Here is a 21537-nt window from a genome sequence, read left to right on the forward strand (position 1 = left end):
TAACGTGATCCCTATCAAATTATCCAAAACATTTTTCACAGAATTAGAACAAATAATCCTAGAATTTATATGGAACCACGAAAGACCCAGAACTGCCAAAGCAATCCTGAGGAAAAAGAACAAAGCTGGAGGCATAACCTTCCCAGACCTCCCACAATATTACAGAGCTATAGTAATCAAAACAGTGTGGTGCTGGGCACAAAAGCAGGCGTACAGATCAACAGAACAAAACAGAGCCCAGAAACAAACCCACACACCTATGGTCAATTAATCTACAATAAAAGAGGCAAGAATATACAATGGAGAAAAGACAGTCTCTTCAGCAAGTGGTGTTAGGAAAGCTGGACAGCTGCTTGTAAATCAATGAAATTAGAACACTCCCTCACACCATACACAAAAATAAACTCAAAATGGTTTAAAGACTTAAACATAAGACTCAATACCATAAAAACTCCTAGGAGAGAACATAGGCAAAACATTTTTGGACATAAATTGTAGTAATGTTTTCTTAGCTCAGTCTCCCAAGGCAAATGAAATAAAGGCAAAAATAAACAAATGGGACCTAATCAAACTTAAAAGCTTATACACAGCAAAAGAAACTATTAACAAAATGAAAAGACAACCTAGGAATGGGAGAAAATATTTGCAAATGATTCAGCTGACAAAGGGTTAATTTCCATAATATACAAACAGCTCATATAATTCAGTATCAAAAAAAGAATTAACTCAATGAAATAAATGGGCAGAAGGCCAAAGCAGACATTCTCCAAAGAATACTTACAGATGGCCAACAGGTACATGAAAAGATGCTCAACATTGCAGGTTATTAGACAAATGCAAATCAAAACCAGTGAGGTAACCCCTCAAATTGGTCAGAATGTCTATCGTCAAAAAGTCTACAGTCTACAGTAAATGCCAGAGAAGGTGTGGAGAAAAGGGAACCCCCCTACACTGTTGGTAGGAATGTAAACTGGTGCAGCCACTATGGAAAATAGTATGGAGGTTCCTTAAAAAACTAAAAAAGAGAGCTATCATATGATCCAGCCATCCCACTCCTGGGCATGTATCTGGAAAAGACAAAAACTCTTAACTTGAAAAGCTACCTGCAGCTCAATGTTCACAGCAGCACTATTTACAACAGCAAAGACATGGAAAGAACCCAAATGCCCATCAACAGATGACTGGTTTAAGAAAATGTGTATGTATACATACATACACATATACACAATGGAATATTACTCAATCATAAAAAAGAATGAAATAATGCCATTTGCAGCAACACAGAAGGACTTAGAGATTATCATACTAAGTGAAGTGAGATAAAGACAAATATTATATGATATCACTTACATGTGGAATCTGAAAAATAATACAAATGAATTTACATACAAAGCAGAAACACACTTACAGATATAGAAAACACATTTATGGTTACCAAAGAGGAAAGGAAGGTGGGGGAAGAACAAATTAGGGGCATAAGATTAACAGATACAAACTACTATAAATAAAATAGATAAGCAACAAGGATTTACTGTGTAACACAAAGAACAATATTCAACATCTTATAATAACTTACAATGGAAAATAATCTGAAAAATATATATAACTGAATCACTCTGCTGTATACCTGAAATTAACACAATATTGTAAATCAACTATATTTCAATAAAACTCATGCAAATAAAACAAATACACTAGCCCTTTTGATATTTATTTCCTTTTTGATAGAGCCTCCAAGAAGCTCTTAAATAAAGCTCATGTTAGGAAAAATTATAGGCAGTGTCATATTTTAAACTGCAAAAGCCAACAGTTCTGGAAAGGGAAGGCTGGGATAGTTTCCAATGGTCAAAGCAGCAGCATCTGAGAGTCACTGTTCTAGAATAAAACACATCCTAGTACACTGGACTAAAAATGACCATGTTCCGTGACTGATCACAAATGCATGGCAGGCACCTGTCTTACTGGGCTAGTCCTGCTCCTCTGACCTCCTCTGCCAGGACTGAGGGTGCCGCCATTTTGTTTAGGTGACAAAATCCTGGCACGACTTTTGCCTGATATTTACAGTAAGTGTTTGGTGGAGCCACATATGCCATGCTGACTGCTGACCAACCATGCCAACCCATGATTCCATTTGTGACACTGTTTCGGTCCAGACTATCACACAAGCTGGGGTCAGAGCTTGCTGGCTGCAGGGTTGGTCTGAATGCCCAAGGAGACTCACAAAAGAGGGAAAATAAGGAGTTGCTCATATTTACTCTGGAAGACTTCAAAGAAATCCACATCAGGCAAGCCGACAGTGTGTGCTGACCATCATACTGTGGGGTGAACGAGCACTCCTGTTCACTGCTGACAGGTACCCATGCTGTGTAAGAGGAGAGAAGAGCCTTTGGAGAAAAGGAAGGATGGACGACTAGGAACGTTGTTCCTTCTGGTGGAAGCAGACATGGAATCCTGTCCACTTGGCTTCTCGGAACTGGCCGTCCGCCGTTCTGAAATGAACATTCTGTGCTCCCTTCAGAAGGAATGTTGGCAGGGTCGGGGTGGGAAGGTCTGAAACCATAATACTTGGATGGTTAAATGCTTTCCTTTCTGAGGCCTGACACAGCTGTGACCTCCACTCAGCTCACAGCAAGGACCTAGTTTGGCCACAGGAAAATGAGCTGTTTTCCTCCCTTGGGAGAGAGGAAGGGATATATGAAGCCGTGTCTGATAAAAGTAAAGTATTATCTAAAGATGGTTTACAGTAAAGAAACTTGGAGGCCAATATGACTAATTTATTCCTTCACTATTTTCTTCAGACAGTAACACTTAGAGAGATCTTGGTCATATATTGGAAGTCACAGAGAACAAATCTTCCATTACTTCTCTCTTGAGTGTATGGTTGGAAGAGCAGGAGAGTAAAAAGACGTTAATAAAGCACTTTCTCAAATGTCAAAATACTTCCAATTGACAAGCACTTGACAAGACATCCAAGCCTCAAACTCTGCCTTTTGTTTAGATCCACTAAACTGTAATAAAACACAGTATGTGTTAATGGTTCTATTTCTCCCCTACTACACAATTACGGGTCTATCCCTCCCCCTCACAGGGTATCCTACAAAAAAAAAAGGAAAGAAAGAAAGAAAGAAAGAAAGAAAGAAAGAAAGAAAGAAAGAAAGAAAGAAAGAAAGGAAGGAAGGAAGGAAGGAAGGAAGGAAGGAAGGAAGGGAGGGAGAAAGGAAGGGAGGAAGGGAGGATGGAAGGAAGGAAGGGAGGATGGAAGGAAGGAAGGAAGGGGAAAAAAAGGAAGATAAAGAGAGAAGACAAACTTGATTTTCTTAACCTCATTATCAATGAATACAAAAGCATGTACCTTAATCGACAGAAAGGATTCCTTTTCAAAGCCCTGTCCCCCCACCCTTGAGGACATAACTATTTGGGTTGCAGTTTCATTGTATTTTATATACAACAATGCTGGCTTCACCATTAGGAAGAAAACTCGTTTCATATTTCATTATCTCCTTAAGGCCAACACATCCTGTTCAGCAACCAAATTGCTAGTCTTTCTTTTTTCATCACAATCGAATTAAAAGGAAAACAACAATCTGAAAGGAAAATGTCTGCCAACAGCAGTGAGGCCAAATAAATGTTCCCCCTGACCCCACACCACCTCCTTTGTTAGTGGGGTGTCTCTCCTGCACTAGTTCTTTCTAGATAACCTGCTCCGTTTACCCCCAGAGCAGGGAGACCAGATGTCTCAGGACATGACCAGCACCTCTGCCGACCTATTAAAAAATGGACACATAACCCAAGGCCAACCAATTTGCTGGTTGGCCAACATCTATTCAGATCTATCTTCCTGAATACTTGACACATGACCTAGACTACTGTCAGCTGGTAGCTGGCCCTTGAGTTGAAGGGTCAACTGGTATTAGAGTAACAATATTGAGCCATGCAATCCCCTCCAAAGAAAACCGCACTCGAAACTGGGAGAGAGAAGAAGGCACCAGGATTTTGCAAAAGTACAGACAGACTCACAAAGCAGAAACTCAAAGATGTTAAGATCTTGCATGGCCCCTAAAAGGCAGAGACTAAAGCTCATGCTCCACTTTCTACTTATAGGCCTGGTCATGAGGGCCTCCCTCGCAGGATGCCCCTGCTATGGTTTCTTTAAAATACTCCTCCTACTTAAGCCACTTTTAGTGGGTTTCTGTTTCCTACATCCCCAACAGCCCTGACCAGGACAGCACCCAACCCTATTTCCCCTTCTCCCTATTCTGTGTTCTCTACCCTTGTTAGGAGAATCTCTGGACGATTGCCCACGCCAGCCAGGTTCGTCGTCTTGTTGCTTGTCTTCTTCAGTTATATTACTGATATTTACCACGTAATTTCAAAACTTCCCCCTTCTCAGCCTTTACAGCCCTAGCTGTCAAATTCTGGAGAGGCATTTCTATGGATGGCTCTAATAAGAACCTTCCATTTTTAGACAGTCCTGGTTAATGGCTCAAATCCACATTCTTAGAAAATCCTACCCACTGTTCTTGGCTCTGTTTCCAGAAATTATGGAGAAGTCATCTATCTACTCTTCTGTCTCGGGGCATGCTGTATTTCTAAGCTTTTTCTTTTTTTCTTTTTTGAGGAGGGGAACGGGATGTGATTAGGTTTATTTATTTACTTCTTTGTTTAAAAAAAACCTTTTTTTAATGGAGGTGCTGGGGATTGAACCCAGGACGTCGTACATGCTAAGCACGTGCTCTACCACTGAGCTCTACCCTTGCCGCACATGCTGCATCTCTGATGACTCACGTGTCCCCTCTACTTTTCCCGTCCATCTACTATTCTTCACGAGGTGATTCAAAGGCCCCTCGTCCCGGGTGGATCCTCTTCCTCTGACGTTGCTCCCAACCCCATCTCCAGTTCATCAAATCCCTACCCACAGTTAACTGCTCAGCCTGAACCCACCTTCTTATGACATCTGCCAGGCCACACTCAGGGAGGAGTGGTAGCTCAGTGTAGAGGTCAATGCATGTATGTGGAATCGGACAAACCCAGGCTTGGCTTCTGGCTTCAACATTCACTGACCACGAGTCCGTGAGCATGTTACTCAGTCTCTCCTTGCCACCATGTCCTTATGGGAACCGTCTTACTGCAACATACCCAACTCTCAACGCTGTTTTGCAACAAAGTTGACCAGATGTAAAGTGCTTATCACAGAAAGAAGAGAGCTTATTCAATGGTATTTTTTTCTTTCATTTTTTCACATACACAAATTTCTCTTTTCTGAACTTTGGGTAGTATGCCCTTCGGGATCAGACACCACAGCTTGGAAACCAGTTGTATGACCCTGGGCAAGTCACTTCACTTCTGTTGTCTCTCCTCTCTAAAACATGGGTACAAATAGCACCAACCTCATAAGGCTGTTGTTCATGAAGATTAAATGAGTTAACGTGTATCGAGAGCTCAAAAGAGTTCCTGGCACAAGAAATCATTGTCTCACAGGATAGCTGTTACCTCCTCAAGACTGAATACTTACAAGGTACCTGATTTCATGCCTGCAGTTCTCCTCAGCTAGTTAATTTGCAGCTGACAAAAAAATGTTTTATATTTTACAATTCCTGGGTGCAAAAACATGTTTGTTGGAAAAAATGAGAAGAATCAATGAGAAGCAATTGATTAAAAAAAAAAACAAAACCCTCCTTACAGGTATATTCTAGCAGTGTCAGATAGTTAATGCAACACGAAACAAGCAAAAACAGAAGCCCCATTGGGGGGCTAAACAGCTACCTGATGGTAAGAGATGGGGACCGGCCTCCGGAAGACTATCCACTCCACAATCTCGCTGCACGGCGGGGTAGTCAAAGAACCCATGTACCGGTAATAGCTGCCCAGGGATGCAGGCAGGAGGTCCCGGAGGATGAAAGGATCCAGAAAGGTCTCCTTCTCTGTTTGGGGGAAGAGGAGAAAGAAAAGCACCAGAGGTAAGTCGTACTACGCTGCAGACACCGTCCAGACCCTCGGCACGCGGGCACCACATCACAAGTCTTGTGTTTGTTTGCATCCTGAGAAGCACCAGCATTTGTTGGCGGGAGACACACGGAAAACAAAGCAGTGCTTCCAAGGGTGTGCTCTGAGTACTGCGCTGGATTTCATGAAAAACGGGTTCCATGACAAACAACGCTGGGCAGCACTGCAGACCCTTCGTCCTCCCCCAGGAAACAGACAAAACACTAGCCTAGTAAAGTCACCGAGGAGTCCTGCAGAGAAAGAACAGACCTGGTTTTGCTTCATCTGCCCTTTCTTAAACGTGCTTCACCGCAGACCTCTTCTTCATTTAATGCGAACGAACTAACAATCAGGGGAACAATCTCTGAAACGCTCATGAGAGACTTAGTGGGAAAGGAAACGTGTTAAGCCAGCAGTAAAGTGCAATTCCAATTAGTTACAATGCATTATGGTTTCACCCTGCGCTTTCCCAAACCAAAGTGAAACCTAACCAAGGCTTGGCCCTGAACTTGCAAAATGATGGGTCTGAAAACACACCTCCTCTTTTTACAAAAGAAAAGGCATCTTCCCTCAGGTAGAGAAATGACATTTAAGCTGAGACCCGGCAAGGATACCTCACAATAACTATGAGGAAAACGAGGTCTGGAAGGGCTTATGCCTGCCCAAGGTCACACAGCTCCTCAGTAGCAAAGCTGGGATATGAACCCAGGAATCTTGACAGCACAGTCTGCATAATTCTGATTCAGCTAAAGAAGGAGCTGAAACCATTTCAAGTTGTGTGTAGAACATGTGCAAAGGTCATGAGGCAGAAAGAAATAGTGCACCAGAGATTAGTGTGCTGTATTATTACTATTTTTTATTGATGAATAGTTGATTTACAATGTTGTGTTAGTTTCTGTCATATGGCACAGTGATTCACTTATACATATATATATTCTTTTTCATTATAGGTTATTATAAGATACTGAATGTAGTTTCCTGTGCTGTATAGTAGGACCCTCCCTGTTGTTTATCTATTTTGTATATAGTAGTTTGTATGTGCTAATCCCAAACTCCTAATTTATCCCCCACTACCCCTTTCCCCTTTGGTAACCATACATTTCTTTTCTATGTCTGTGAGTCTCTTTCTGTTCTGTAAATAAGTCATTTGTATCATTATTTTTAGATTCTACATATAAGGGATATCTGATACCTTTCTTTGTTTGATTTACTTCACTTAGTATGATAATCTCTTAAATCCAACTATGTTGCTGCAAATAGCATTATTTCATTCCTTTTTAATGGCTGAGTAGTATTCCATTGTGAATATATACACCACCTTCTCTATCCCATCATCTGTTGATGGACATTTAGTTTGCTTCCATGTCCTGGCCATTGTAAATAGTGCAGCTCTGAACATTAGGGTGCATGTATCTTTTCGAATTAAGAGTTTCCTTCAGATACATGCCCAGGAGTGGTATTGCTGGATCATATGGTAAGTCTATTTTTAGCTTTTTAAGGAATCTTCATACTGTTTTCCATAGTGGCTGCACCAAATTCCATTCCCTCCAACAGTGTAAGAGGGTTTAGGGCGCTATATTATAATTCTCCCAAGCAAGGTCAGTAGATTACCCAGCTTCTTTCACAGATCAGAGAAGGTTTTAGTGACTACTTGCGTCTTGAAACATCTAGTTGTGAACTTAAGTCTGGAATTCCTCCCTCATTCCTTCTAGGGATGTAATAAGGCTATTACAGTCCTGAAAATGGCTTGCCTTAGCTCCCTCATGTCTTCCTCTGTGGGCCCCTGGACATTTCTCTGGGATCTCAAGGCTCCAGGTTACTTCATGGACACACCTGTGACTTACGGGAACATTATTCTCAAGCCTCATACCTCGTCCCACCTCTTCTTTCATGCAGAACAACCAGTACAGGCATTTGGGCAAATGTGCATCCTTAGACTAAAAAGGTCTATGTAACTGGGGGATGATGAGAAAAACCAACAGGAATCAACTACATTAGAATAATGAAAAAGGTAATTTCCATTTTATAGAGATTTGTTGAACAAAACTGAGTATTTATGTAGCTTTTACCATAGGCCAGGCACTGTTCTGAATATTTACATACTGCAAACACTTGAACATCTCTTACTGTAACTGCCAGGCCCTGTTCTATGGGCTTTATAAAGATTGATTGATTTCATACCTAAAAGAGTCTCATGAAGTCGTACTGTTATCACCCCCACTTTACAGAGCTGCAGTCTACAACCAGGCAGTTGAGCCTGGAGTCCAGGCTTTCATTGTTCTTAAGCCATCACTCTGCCCCTTCACACTACAACCCTGTGGAACATGTACCCGTCACGCTCCAGTTTCCCAGATGTGGAGCTCAAGGGGTCAAATCACCAAGCCCAAGGTCACGAGTGAACAGTGAAGGGGCAGCAGTTCTTCATGAGGCTGATTCTCACAACGCTTTTCATTTTTTTAAGAGGAAGAGTTAAATATTAACTAATAAACGCAGAAGTCTTCAAATCATAGGGTTCTATTATCAAAATGATAAAAGCAATTTCTGTTGGACAAAAGACCGGGAATAACAGAATTGCCCCTCCGCCCACTGGCAAGTCTGGGCTTTAATTTAACCTGGTTCCCAGCGGCCTAATGATGGGGGAAACCTCTGCAAGCGTGCTTGGCTGGGACTGGCTTGGCCAAGGAGAGGAAAAATTTTGGCCTTTGCTTGCTGCCTCTGCACTTCCTGGGCTGTGCAAATAGTCAACACAAGGCGCCAAGCAACAAAGGGTGCACAGGGCCAGGTGTCACCAACCACTAGGTCACCATCTTCATTTCCTCATCACGCAGCAGGTGAACCTGGCCATCACACTGCAGCACGGCAACCTGCCTTCGGATAAAGGGCTCCAGACCGAAGGACCAGAAAATCTTTATAGAGTTTCCCCCGAGGGGCCTGATCCAATATTAGGGTTGCAGTTAAGCGTGTTGTATGCAGACAGGCAGTAACAAGCCAGACCCTGTAAGCCTGCAGCGGCAAAGCTCCCGTCTAAAGCACCCACTTGAGGAAGATTGCTGTGGCTTCAAAGAGCAGGGAAAGACAAATCAGAAACACTTGCCCCACCAATCTGAGGCGGCTGGACTTCACAAGTGAATGCTGTTTCAGCAGGAGCAGGACTCTCGTATGAGTTCTTGGACGGGCTCTCAGATTCGCCAGGGACGGATGGAAACTGTAGGCGTGACTGTTTCTACAAACGCAGAAGGGCTTCTTGGTCCTGCACCTACCCAAGGGCTTCAGACCCGGGTTCTGGCTTTAACTGATTAGAAGGTGCCGTCAGATGGGGGAGGGGGTGGGGAGGGTAGAGCTGGTGAGGGGAGTGGGGGGGGGCGGCTTTACTACTTGCTGGTTCCACCACCGTCACTACCATCACTAGACTAACTAGGTCAGTGCCTTCGAGCCAAAGAACCCCTTCTTCAAAACAAAACGTTACACGGAGCCAGGCAACTCAAACGGCTGAAACGGCCAGCGTGGTTGAAGCTGTGCTGGGAACCCAGGGGCACTCTGAAAACCCCCCATTTTAGTCCAATTCTGTAATTTTATGGCTGGGAAATGGGAGGCCAGGGTGAAGTAATGGATGGACCCAAGGTGAAAAGCTTGAGGAGAATATAGACTCGGGTGGGATTCTTTCTTCAGAGAAACCACTTGGGCTCTGAAACAGTAGGCCTGGGAGCAGGAAGTAGCACCTGGTATCTGCTGAAAACCCAAATCGAAAGGCTGCCTCATTAGCACCTCATCTCTCCATCCCTACAGGGGGTGGTGACGAGAGCAGATTCTCAGCCTGCTGGGTTCAAATCCCAGCTCCTCCACCTGTGAACTGTAAAATCTTAGTTACCAACCCTTCCTAGGCTGCTGTGAGGATTAAATAAATCAATACAAGAAAGGGGTTCAGAAAGAGCTTGGAACACAGAGCATCTCATAAATGATAGATGTGATGCTTCTTCTAATTCTTCTTATTTTTATTATTGTTGTTATTTTTATTCCTCTAAACCATCAAGAGCTAGCCATGTATGTCTTACACAGCCATGAACTTCCTTCAGTGTTTGTGTGCATGTTTTATTTTTTAACTGGATCAGCAGTGCCTCAAAGGTACCCCACGTCTGACATATTCCCCATCACCCTGAGCAGTATAGGTTAGCGTTTTCTTTCCCAAAGCTCTACCGTGAGCTTGGGAGCCAACTGATACTTAATAGCTGTGTGACCTTAGGGAAAGGTCTTAACTTCTCTGAGCTACTTCCCTTATCTGTCAAATGGGAATATCGAGACTACCCCTCAGGGTTGCTGTGACAATTAAGCAAGCTAATGAATGTGAATGTAATAGGGAAAAACAAATCTGACTCCATTTTAGATCTGTTCTTTTAGCTCTAACCCTGTGCTCAGTCATGCTGGTTCTGCACCTTCTGTAAAACAATGTTGCCTGTAGCCTGAAATAGACAGGAGAGCCCATTCTCAAGGCTCCGACCTTTAAGAGTATAACACTTTTCCATTCATATAGACAAAAAGTTGCAGAATAGAAAAAAACATTTGTCTTGTTGGAGGTTTACAGGGACACCATGACCTGACCCACGTGGACAGCTGCAAGAACAAAGGATTCCGACATAAAGAAGTTTCCAACAATCAACCACACCCTCTCCCCTTCTTAGGATAAAAAGAACCTGAATTCTGACTTGGGGAAGATGCTTCTCCAGGACATTAGCGCCCCACCCCCCATCTTCTTGGTCTGCTGACTTTCCAAATAAAGTCATCATTCCTTGCCCCAACACCTCATCTCCCGATTTACTGGCCTGTGTGCAGCGAGCAGAACAACTTTGGACTCGGAGACATGAGGGGCTTAGGACAGTGTTGTGAGCCCTGATTTATCAAGGCAAGCACTTGACTAAGAGCAGGCCGGCTTATGTTGTGTTTTAAGTCAGCGATTTGCAAATGTTTTCTGTAAAGTGCCAGACAGTAAATGCTTAAGGTTTTGCATGTCAAAAGGCAAAAGTAAAGTAAAGCTGCTGTATAGGTACCTATATAACGAACATTTTCACAACCTTATTAACAACATTCCAAATGCTAATAGCCACTGAGTGCAACTTTAAAAATACACATCTACTAAGGAGAAGAATGGAATTCTCTATGGGGTGCGGGGTGGATAATATTTTGCTTAATTAGGGTTCTGAGTTCAGAAGCTGTACAAAAGTCAGTCAGTGGAATGGATGTGGCCATCAGGGCCACGTTGTGCCCTCCTGATTTCAAGCCAAGTGTTGGAGGGTAGGCGGGTAAGTGTTAGAAAGTCATTTTGGTTGACTGAAATACACAGGATAGCCTGTTCTCAAGGAGCCTCCATCATTAATGCTTATTTCTTTTATGAACACTCATTACACAATCGACTCGAGTTGTTTGCCTTCTTCCTTAAGTTTTCAGAGTTCAAAGTGAACATTCGTTTGTGCTGATCTTTCTGAAAATTCCATTTCCTTCTCCGTCCATAAGGCATGCTCCACCGACAAATGGGGTGCTCATCAGGCTTAACTGTCAGTCAGGAATAACTTTAGAAATGGTACCCCGTGTTCCCAGCACTGCCCACAAAGCCTGTACCAGCCACAAGGCACTCAACTAGCGGACCCAACACTGGGAGTTCCCAAGTACAGCCACTGGAAAGAAGGAGGAATGCACCTTTCAGCGAAAAGCTTGACCTCCCCAACTAATAAAATCTTAATAAACGTACACGTTATAAAGTAAAGGGACGTGCTAGAGCCAGGTCCCTGGATTTGAATCCTAACTGGTATCCTGAAAGGTCTGACCTAAGACAAGCTACTTAACCTCTCTGTAACTATCTCCTCATCTGTAAAATGGGATTATAATAATATCGACCTCATCTGGAGGTTTCTCTCATCGGGAGAGCTTTTAAATGAATTAACAGCAGTTAAGGGCTTAGCAGAGTGTCTGGCACTGAACAAGCACAGATAAGTACTTGTTAAAGGAAGCCTATTATAACAGGGCAGCTTGATCCAAACCCATCCTGATCAGAGCACTCTGCCCCCCAGCTTTTATCCTAATCAGTAATTTGAATTCAAGACACTCCTACCCCAGACACTTAACTAGTTGAGAAAAATATTTGAACCACTACTTATCCCACCATTCATTCCATTACACCATAATAAGCAGGTACTGTGCATTACTAGATAAAAGAATTGAAAAGGAATGGATCTCATATTCCACTTTCAAAGATCCCAGTGCTGTGTGCAGACAATATTATATTTTAATAATTAATTGTTCATCAAAGGAAAAGATGAGGTACAGGGATGCTAAATTCAACATTATTCAAATTGCAAAAATGAATAATGTATGACTTTTATATTAAATACACACTGTATTAAGTAGTCTACATTTCACCCAACTCTGTCTTTCATTTTGCAGCATTTTGAACGACAATACGAATAATCAGTTGGGGGAGGTTTTTTTAGAAAAAGAAATACCTTATTTGAATGCAAAGGGAGTGTATCCGAAGGTGATTAAATTTTTCTTATCAATTAGAAAATTTTGTATGAGGGCTTTAAAGTCATGGTCAACCATTAAACCCAGAGCGGCCTGGTTATCCTTGCAATTTCCTTTCAACATTAAATTATATCTGGCTCGATTCTGTTCAATTTCTTATTTCTGATAGCAGTGCCAGGAGGCAATCTTTAATTAAAGAAAATTTGAAAGATTCAAACATGCATAATTGGATTAAAAATGTGATCATTAAAACATTAGATGATAATCATCTGATTGATTGCATTTTTCAGTGTGTTAATAACCTAATATTTTCAGTGCTGTGGTTATATATGAAGAGAGAAAGCCTTTATAAAATACGATGAACCATCAGCATAGAGACAAGAACTGTGCAGTAATCAAAAACTTGTGGAATGATACTGAAGCACTCCTCTGCCCCCGTGAACAAAGCACTTCACTGGAAGGTGCATGGATAGAATGGGGTGGTTTCTATGGGAAGAAAACCAGTCCCACCACTCAAACAAGGAATCAACCAATTTTAGGGAGGTATATAAAATAAACCAAGAATAGAAAGCCCAAGCTTTGGTATTTAGCCCAATGACTGTTTGGTTTCTTCAAGGTTTCCCAAAACTTTTTATAAGGAAAAGCTATTCACTTTTCCTTAAATGCTTGAAATCACTGGGGTAGGACTGGCCTTCTGCTTCATAATTGGGGAAGATAGCGACAGTGACAGTGGAAAAACTGAGTATTAGGCCACACTAAATGGGAGAAGATTCATGACAGTGCTGCTCAAATTTAATGTGTATGCAAATCACCTGGGAAGCTTGTTAAAATGTAGATTCTGATTCAGCCTGTCTGGGATGGGGACTGAGATTCCGCACTTTCAGTAACGCTTGACCACACCTGAGAAGCCAGTTTCTACCAGGACTGACAGTGGGCTCCTCCACCCTCTGCAGCCTCACCTACTGCTCCTATAAGATTCTTAGGTTGAGCCTTACTGACCTCTTTACTGTCCGATGATCACATTACCCCAGGGCCTTTGCACTGGCTCTTTACGCTGCTCGGAACTTTTCTTTTTTCACTGCTTTATTCATGGCTGATTCACGACCAAATGCCTTTCAGCTGCTAACAATTAATCATATTTGAATGACACATTTCTCAATGAGATCTCCTCTGACCACTGCTTTGGAAAGAGCGTTTTAAGGGCAGGCTTGTGGAGATGGAAGCATGTGATTGAAAAACCTTAAGATAGAAGCAAGTCACATGATACCTGGAGAGAACATTCCAGGCAGAGATACAAGACACTGCAAAGGGATTCTGCCTGGCACATGGCTGGGGCTGAGTTGACAACTCCAGCCATGCGAATCTGACAACTCTAGGAGGAAAAATTTCAGCTGCTGGTTAAGGAAAATCAGGAATTTGGCTAAAAATTGTGAAGAGGCCAGAACACTAGACACAAGAGTCAGCAGCTCTGGGTAGGTCTGGACTAGCCATAAATGGGCTGCATGACCTGGAAGGGGCGAGGGGTCTGACAAGCAGGTGTCAGCAGGGCCTGCCCAACAGGAACAGGAAATGGAAAGTAGGGATGGAAAGAAAGAGCCTGAGGGCCAGAACCCAGGGGCTTGTGGAGCCTGGCATCTAAAAGCCATCAGGGAGGGCAGAGAGCACCACATTATAGTTAAGACAGTGGCAGAGGCCTCCCAGGGGGCATGGAGGAGCTGATTTTATTATCTAAATATAAGAGACGAAACTGGCCCTATCTGACTGGCTGCTGACTATCAGACCTGTCATCTCTCTGTCATCAGTAAGGAGGATGAAACGGCAAAGACGGGGCAACGGAAGTGGGGCTGGCCCATTTTCAAGGTGTGGCTGTCTGCAAGGCTTCCTGATGGTTTTAAGGAAGAGGCACTACGCTGAAGTCACAACAAGGGGTGCCTGGGGAAGTCACCCAAGAACCACAGAGAACTGCGGGGTTCCAAAGCGTTTCGAAGGATGCTAGTTCTCCATCATTTACAAAGTAGGAAAATGAGGTCCTGAGAGGGAAAGTGGCTGAATGAAGATCACACAGTGAGGTGAGGACAGAACATGGGTCTCCCTGTCTGCTACCCAACTCCCCATCCCTGGGCTCTGGGTTCTTCGCCTGCAGCTGATGTAAACATGATCAGGGGAGGAAATCTCTCTGAAGACTGAAGAACTCGTTTAGCTTTTTAAACATAAATCTAATCCTGACTTCGCCCAGGTCAAAATCTTCCAGTGGCTTCTCATTTCATTTAGAATAAAATCCAAACTCCTCACCAGGTCGCCTCTTCCACCCTCTCCCATGCTGACCGCCACCTTCCTCCTCCCCTTTCTGTTCCCTTTGCCTGGAGTGCTTCCTCTGCCCCCACCCCTGCTCCATATGGGCGGTTCCTCTTCTTTCTTCAGATCTCAGTTCAAACGTCATCCTCTCCTGAGAGCCAGCCCTGAGCCCCATCTCAGGATGTTCCCGCTGCTATTAACCATCCACATCACACCTCGTTTACTTCCTTCCCAGCACGTGTTCACTTTTGCACTGTCTGTCTCCCCCAAGACCATGCCTTTCTTGTTCACTCCTTACATCCAGCGACTAAAACCCAGCCTGGAAAGCAGTAATAATGCTTAATAATGACGTGAAAAGAGAATGAAGGAGCAAACAAGCCCACCAGCAGGTGTATTTTAAATAACCAATAAATCCTCGATACCGTCTTTCTCTGCATCTATGTTTCACCATCAATCGTAAGATGCACTGTTATTTCAAATGCCACTGATAAAGGCAACAACTTGCTAATTAGACAATGACATGGTTTCAACTGGAAGATGCATCCTGATTTTAGGGTTGTTAAAATCTCATGAAAAAAAAATTGTAACCATGTGCAGTGATGGATGTGAACTAGATTTACTGTGATCATTTTGTAGTATATACATATATCAAGTCATTATGTTGTACAGCCAAAATGTTATATGCCAATTACACTGCACTAAAAATATGAAGAAATGAGAGCAGCAGAACTGGTGAAATAGGATATTGATATAATTTAATAGGATTCACATCGAAGGTCCCCGTCAGCTTTCTGAGTCTACGAGAAGCTGGGTCCAGAGCCTGTTCCATGACCACCGTGAAGGATGCTCATAGCGCCAGGCAGCAGCAGACTCCCATCCGTCCATACGGACTGGATTCTCTGGGCTCAGTTTGCCCTCCACTGACCTGGTCCCCAGAACTCCCCTGTAGTTCGTATCTTTTTACCAGTTCACATTTACGGTGCATGAACTCGGTGCTGGGACCTGCTGTGGCCTTGTCTCACTGAAGTCTCACAACTCTGGGAAGTAAGTATCAACAGCCGGATGAAGGCTGATACTTCACGAATGTCAGAGCTGTACATGCCCGGGTCTCACTTACAGTCAGTGTATAATTGGTCAATAGTAGGTTTACTTTTGTTTTTTTTTTTTTTTAAAAGCAGATTGGAGGCTCCATTACATCAAGACTGTGGCTCCTTACTGTATCTCCAACACTCAAGACAGTGCCTTAGAGAGTAGGTCCTTTATATATGGTTGAAAAAATTGATCAAACTAAGTAGCTCTAAGTCACAAGTGGGGAAACTGCAGCCCAGAGGCCAACTTCAGCCTTGTACCTGATTATATAAATAAAGTTTTATTGGAACACAGCCATGCCATTGTTTACAGGTTATCTATGGCTGTTTCAGGCTACGAGTGCATAGTTGAGCAGGTGCAGCACACAGTGTACAGCCGGCAAAGCCTGAAATAGTTGCCATCAGTCCTCTGCAGAGAGTGTGCTGACTGCTGCTTCTCCGTGCAGGGTAGGATATTTAAAAGTGGTGGCAACAAGCAAAACTATTCAAGCAAGAATGGAGCCAGTACATGGGGACACAGGCGTGTGGGGCTTATTTCTGCCTCAGAAACGCTCTGTACCAGCGTGCAGAGGATCTAGTCCATACCCCTTGGCCTTCCCCATAGGCACAGTCCAGACAAAATCAGAGAGCCTACGTGGTGCCCTGTTACTGCAGGGTCTGAGCAAAAAAGGGTCTGAAGCGGGAGAGCGGACCTGATTAATCAGACTCCTATATTCAAGGATGTAGGGAGGGGCTCCAAGGTCATGAAATACCCAAGTTCAAAGACCTCTAGCCTCCTTGAGTTTACTGGTGGTTTTGGTTGGCCAAATGTGGCATTTGATCTAAGGGCTGATGTTTGAATGAAGCATATGTCGACGTTAATATTTCCAAAGAGGAACTACATGAAGAGCACAGAGCCTTGTCAACAATTAAGGAAATGAACATGACATTTAAATTACACAGAGTTACATAGTGACAAGAGCCAGTATTATCACTGAACAGTTCCACTGCTTGCTTCTCTCCCCGACATGGTTCTGGTGGCCATAACTGGCATGGTGCTATTATTTTATTATTTTAGCTTCCTTCTGATGCTCAGTCAATGACCTAATTGACAGAGGCACACAAGAGTTAAATGACTTTGACAATAATCAGGAAGTTAGTCAATGCTGGAAACAGACACCGGCCCAGCAGAGCTGCAGAGAGAATGCATCTAAGTCCAAGACAACTGGGTTCAAATCATCGCTCCATGGCCATGAGCTGGGACAAAGTAGTCAACCTCTATGAACCTCAGCTTACCCTTGTGTACCATGGATTAAGAATTCTCATCTCCCTGTGCTGCTCCTGAGATTACCTAAGACTGTATGTATAGAATATCCGGGCAGAGCTGGGCACACACCCAGGGACTAAGAGAGGAGAGGTTACTGCTTCTTCCTTTCATGCCCTCTCTGGTCCCTGGTCCACCATCCTCTCCCCTGACCTCAAAAGGACTGGCTATCCCAAATCGTCTTTATGACCACCATCTACATCCCTTCCTGTTATTTTTATATGATCCAAGTAAGTCAAGCAACACACATTCTATTTCAATAGCCAGGGAGTGAGTGGGCAGAAATCAATCGTCACCGCAAGGCCTTTATACTCATATCGATAAATAACAACAACAGTGATGGTAATGGTGCTGGGGGGGGGGGGAGTGATAGCAGCCGGCACTGAGTGCTGACTGTGCCCCACACAAGTATGTACCATAAGTCACTGACTCCCCAGGACTAAGCAATCAGGTTGGTATCACTATTACCTCCTCATACAGTTGAAAAATGAGCCACAAAGAGGTTAAGCGACTTACGCAGGTTGTATGACTGGTCAAAAGCAGAAGCTGGCATCCAAACCCAGAGCCTGCGCTCTCGGCCACGCCACGACAGGGCTCCTCCTGTACCGAGGTGACACATGTGGGTAACAGCGTCACACCAGGGAGCCGCCCCAAGTACCTCACTGAGCACGCTGGCAGCAGGCAACCGGAGACATAGTTTTAAACTCTCTCTTTGCTTCCCATCCCAGTGAAACAACCAGAAAACGGGTATTCCCCTGGGCTCCCATAATCCTGTTCAAACAATCAAATATTGACAAAGAAGGCTGCCTAAATGAGAACTCGCCTCAAATTCAAATCCAACCTAAAAGGAATCACGTTTGAAGTCTTTTTCTGTCTTAACGTGATTGTTAACAATGCTATCAGCGATCAAATGGAAGCCACACGGCATTCCATTCCCTGGCTTTGGCTACGAAAAGAAGGGGAAGCAGCCCACATCTACGGTGGTGGTTCTGACACACCGAAATCCAGGAAACCGTGGAAATGGCTTAAGTGCGCCTGTTTCTAGAAGATTTTGAGATCAAAAGGGTTCAGATAAGCATCTGCCCTTCCTGAATCCGTAACAGACATGAGCCAATTAGTCAAGACCAGAGTGCTGCATATTTAAAGCACGCTTCAGAAAAGTTCCAGGTAATTACATGCCGCAAACATAAACTTCAAAGGGGAAATTTTGTCGCCTGTTAGAGTGTTCAAAACTATCAGTGGCCTATAAATGACATAACATAGGGTTTCTCATTCAAAAGGGAGAAAATCTGAAGGATTTCGTTCTCGAAGGTTAACGTTAAAACAACCCTCTTTCAACTCTATCGAAATGCATTTGGATTACATGGCAAAAGCAAAACTGAGGCCCATCTCTATAAAGTGTATCAAATGGTAAATTAGGACCTGAGTTGGGTGATTACATTGTCCAAAAGGAAACACAACACTGCATGAAGGTAACACTATTAGCAGTGCTACCTTTCAGACAAGGCAGGGTTAACAAATTTTCCTGTATAAACCAGAGAGTAGATATTTAATCTGCAGGCCCTGATAGTCTCTGTCACATCTACTCTGCTCACAGACAGTGGGTAAATGGATGGGCGTGGCTGTGTCCCAATAAAACTTTATTGACAAAAACAGGCAGTCGGGCCAGATTTGGCTCACAGATAAACTTCCTGATCTCCAATTTTGAGGGCAGTGGACACACGCCAGGCACCCTTCCTTCTTGGTACTTTCCCTGTCTTAAAGCATTTAGTATTCATACCCACGAGGCAGGTATTTTCATAATTCCCATCTTCCTGGGTGGAACCTCAGGGACAGAGCGAGCCATCAACTTCTACAGAATCACACAGCTCCCGAGCTGGAGAGCTGGAATTCAAACCCTGGTCTCCGGAGCACTGGTCTAGAATCCTTGTTCAGTAGCGTTCCCAAGAGTCACATTTCAATGAAAAGTAACGAAAGTCCATTTGTCTAGAAGTATTCTATAATCCAGACTTTTAATAAAAATTCATTCCAAAGTTCCAACTGCTTTATTCATGTGAACCCATGAGATTTCCCTGCAGGCAAGTAACAGTCTACTTGACCTTCACCACCAAGAACGGCAATGACCAAAAAAAAAAAGAAAAAAAGAAAAAGAAAAAAACCAGAAAGATTGTTCATGACATTAAAACTTCCCAAAGGCAGGGAAATCTCATCGATCCTCTTACCCACAACACCAGAACTAGCACTAAAGAGGCACTTGATGGATGGAAGGACGGATGGACTCCGTGAGTAAAGAAGCTTACGGTTCAGTTACACTCAACAGGCAAGACCCCTTCAAACCACGTCAACTCACCTCTGCTCAACCTTCCTGCTGCTGGATCATAATAGCAGAGGCTACCATTTCTGCCTAATAGTTTAGTTTGTTCCATATGTCCCCTGTTCTAGGATTTGTCTTCTTCTTCCAATATCCATGCAAGAGATCTTTCAGAAGTTTTAGCCCTTTTAGCCTTAGACAGAAAGTTCATGTTGAGATCTTGAGCCCCAGGGGTAATCAACATGGTGCTGGAGTGATGATGAGAGAGTAGGGTCCTGTTAAGTACTTCTTCACTTGTCCCTTCAACCAGTCAATATGACAAGCCTCCATCAACTGAAAGATGCAAATGGTAACCCTGGCAGAGAACAGAGCGGGGAGACCATCTGGGAGTAACAAGAGCCAGTCTGAAGTCACGAAGACCTTGGTTCAAGTCACCCAGGCACTGCCTGCTTTACTTGCCTTTCTATATAATAAGGGATGGGATCGCTGTATCTTACAGGGTTTCCAGAGGATTTGTGGTACCTGCTGGGCTAATTACACCCTGACCTTGGTGCAGAGCCAGCGTGCACCGCATAGCAGCAGCGAGGAGTCTGCTTTCAGACCTGTCACCTGCCACCCCATCTCCTTGGTTTCTCTCTCTCTTTTTTTTTTTCTCTAAATTCCACAAGGAAGTAATGGCTTCCAAATGATAGAATCCCAAAGCAACCACAGTTCTTTCTCTGGTGTGCAATCGATTTGTAGAGAGAACAGCCTGTCAGGGGTGCTTATGGTAAAAAGTTCTTAAAAACAAATGCTGTCACTCCTCCCTTCGCTTGTTGTGACGCCACTTGGTACTTGACGTGTCCCAGAGGAAAGCACTGTCTGAATCTCTTACTTTCTAATGCTAATCATTGTCTTGATTGTGAAATTTAACACCCATGCAGAAAGGTATACAAACATAAACATAACGTTGACCAATAATCCTGAAGTGAACCCTGGCGTGACCACCACTGAACAGGGGGAGATCTGCCACTCCTCCCAGTGCCCAGGTCCTCATCACTTTCCTGTCCCCCCCACTCCCACCCCAGGGAGTAACCACCATCCTCTCATTTTAAATAATCATTCCTTTGCTTATCTTGTAGTTTTACCACCTACACATGCGCTCCTGAACAACAGAGGTTAGGTTTTTCCATTTTTTGAACTTCTTCTTGAAGAATAACTTGTGCATTCTTCAGACTCTTGCTTCACTGTATGGTTTTCAGATGTGCCCATGTTGGTGAGAGCCCCAAGATTCCACTCCTTTTCATCAGGCTGAAATGTTCTGTTGTGTGACTGTACCCCATTGTATTTATCCAGCTTGCTACCAATAGGCATCTGAGGCATTTCTGGGTTTGGGCAGTTAGAAAAAATAATGCCACGGGCATTCCCCTACACATCTCATGGTGCGCCTTTTTTTTTTTTTTTTAATTGAAGTATAGTTGATTTACAATGTTGTGTTAGTGTCTGGTGGATAGCCTAGAGATTCAGTTTTATACACACATAAACACACACACACACACACGCATTCTTTTCCATTATAGTTTATTATATTAAACATAGTTCCCTGTGCTATACAGTAGGTCCACGTTGTCTATCTGTTTTATACATAGTAGTGTATCTGCTGATCTCAAACTCCTAATTTATCCCTCCCTCTCCCATTTTCTCCTTTGGTAACCATAAGTTCGTCTTCTATGTCTGTGAGTCCATTTCTGTTTTGCAAATAAGTTCATTTGTATCATTTTTTAGATTCCAAAGATATGTGATATCATATGTTATTTGTCCTTCTCTGACTGACTTCACTTAGTATGATCATCTCTAGGTCCATCCATGTTCCTGCAAATCGCATTATTTCCTTCATTTTTATGGGGAGTAATATTCCATCGTGTGTAGAACACACACACACATACTACATCTTCATTGTCCAGTCATCTGTGGATGGACATTTAGGTTGCTTCCATGTCTTGGCTATTGTAATTACTGCCGCTATGAACACTGAGTGCATGTATCTTTGTGAATTAGAATTTTCTCCG

At 43.3% G+C, this 21537-nt stretch overlaps 1 protein-coding gene across 1 annotated transcript in view; it reads right to left on the reverse strand.

Moving 5' to 3' along the window:
• Positions 1–21537, reverse strand: part of PTPRG (protein tyrosine phosphatase receptor type G) — a 654052-nt gene that overhangs the window by 134512 nt on the left and 498003 nt on the right. The window contains 1 exon segment of the mRNA XM_032458153.1: positions 5764–5921. Within this exon segment, the coding sequence (XP_032314044.1) occupies positions 5764–5921 (158 nt within the window).

This window comes from Camelus ferus, chromosome 17, assembly GCF_009834535.1.
Source record: "Camelus ferus isolate YT-003-E chromosome 17, BCGSAC_Cfer_1.0, whole genome shotgun sequence".
Classification (NCBI taxonomy): Eukaryota; Metazoa; Chordata; class Mammalia; order Artiodactyla; family Camelidae; genus Camelus; species Camelus ferus.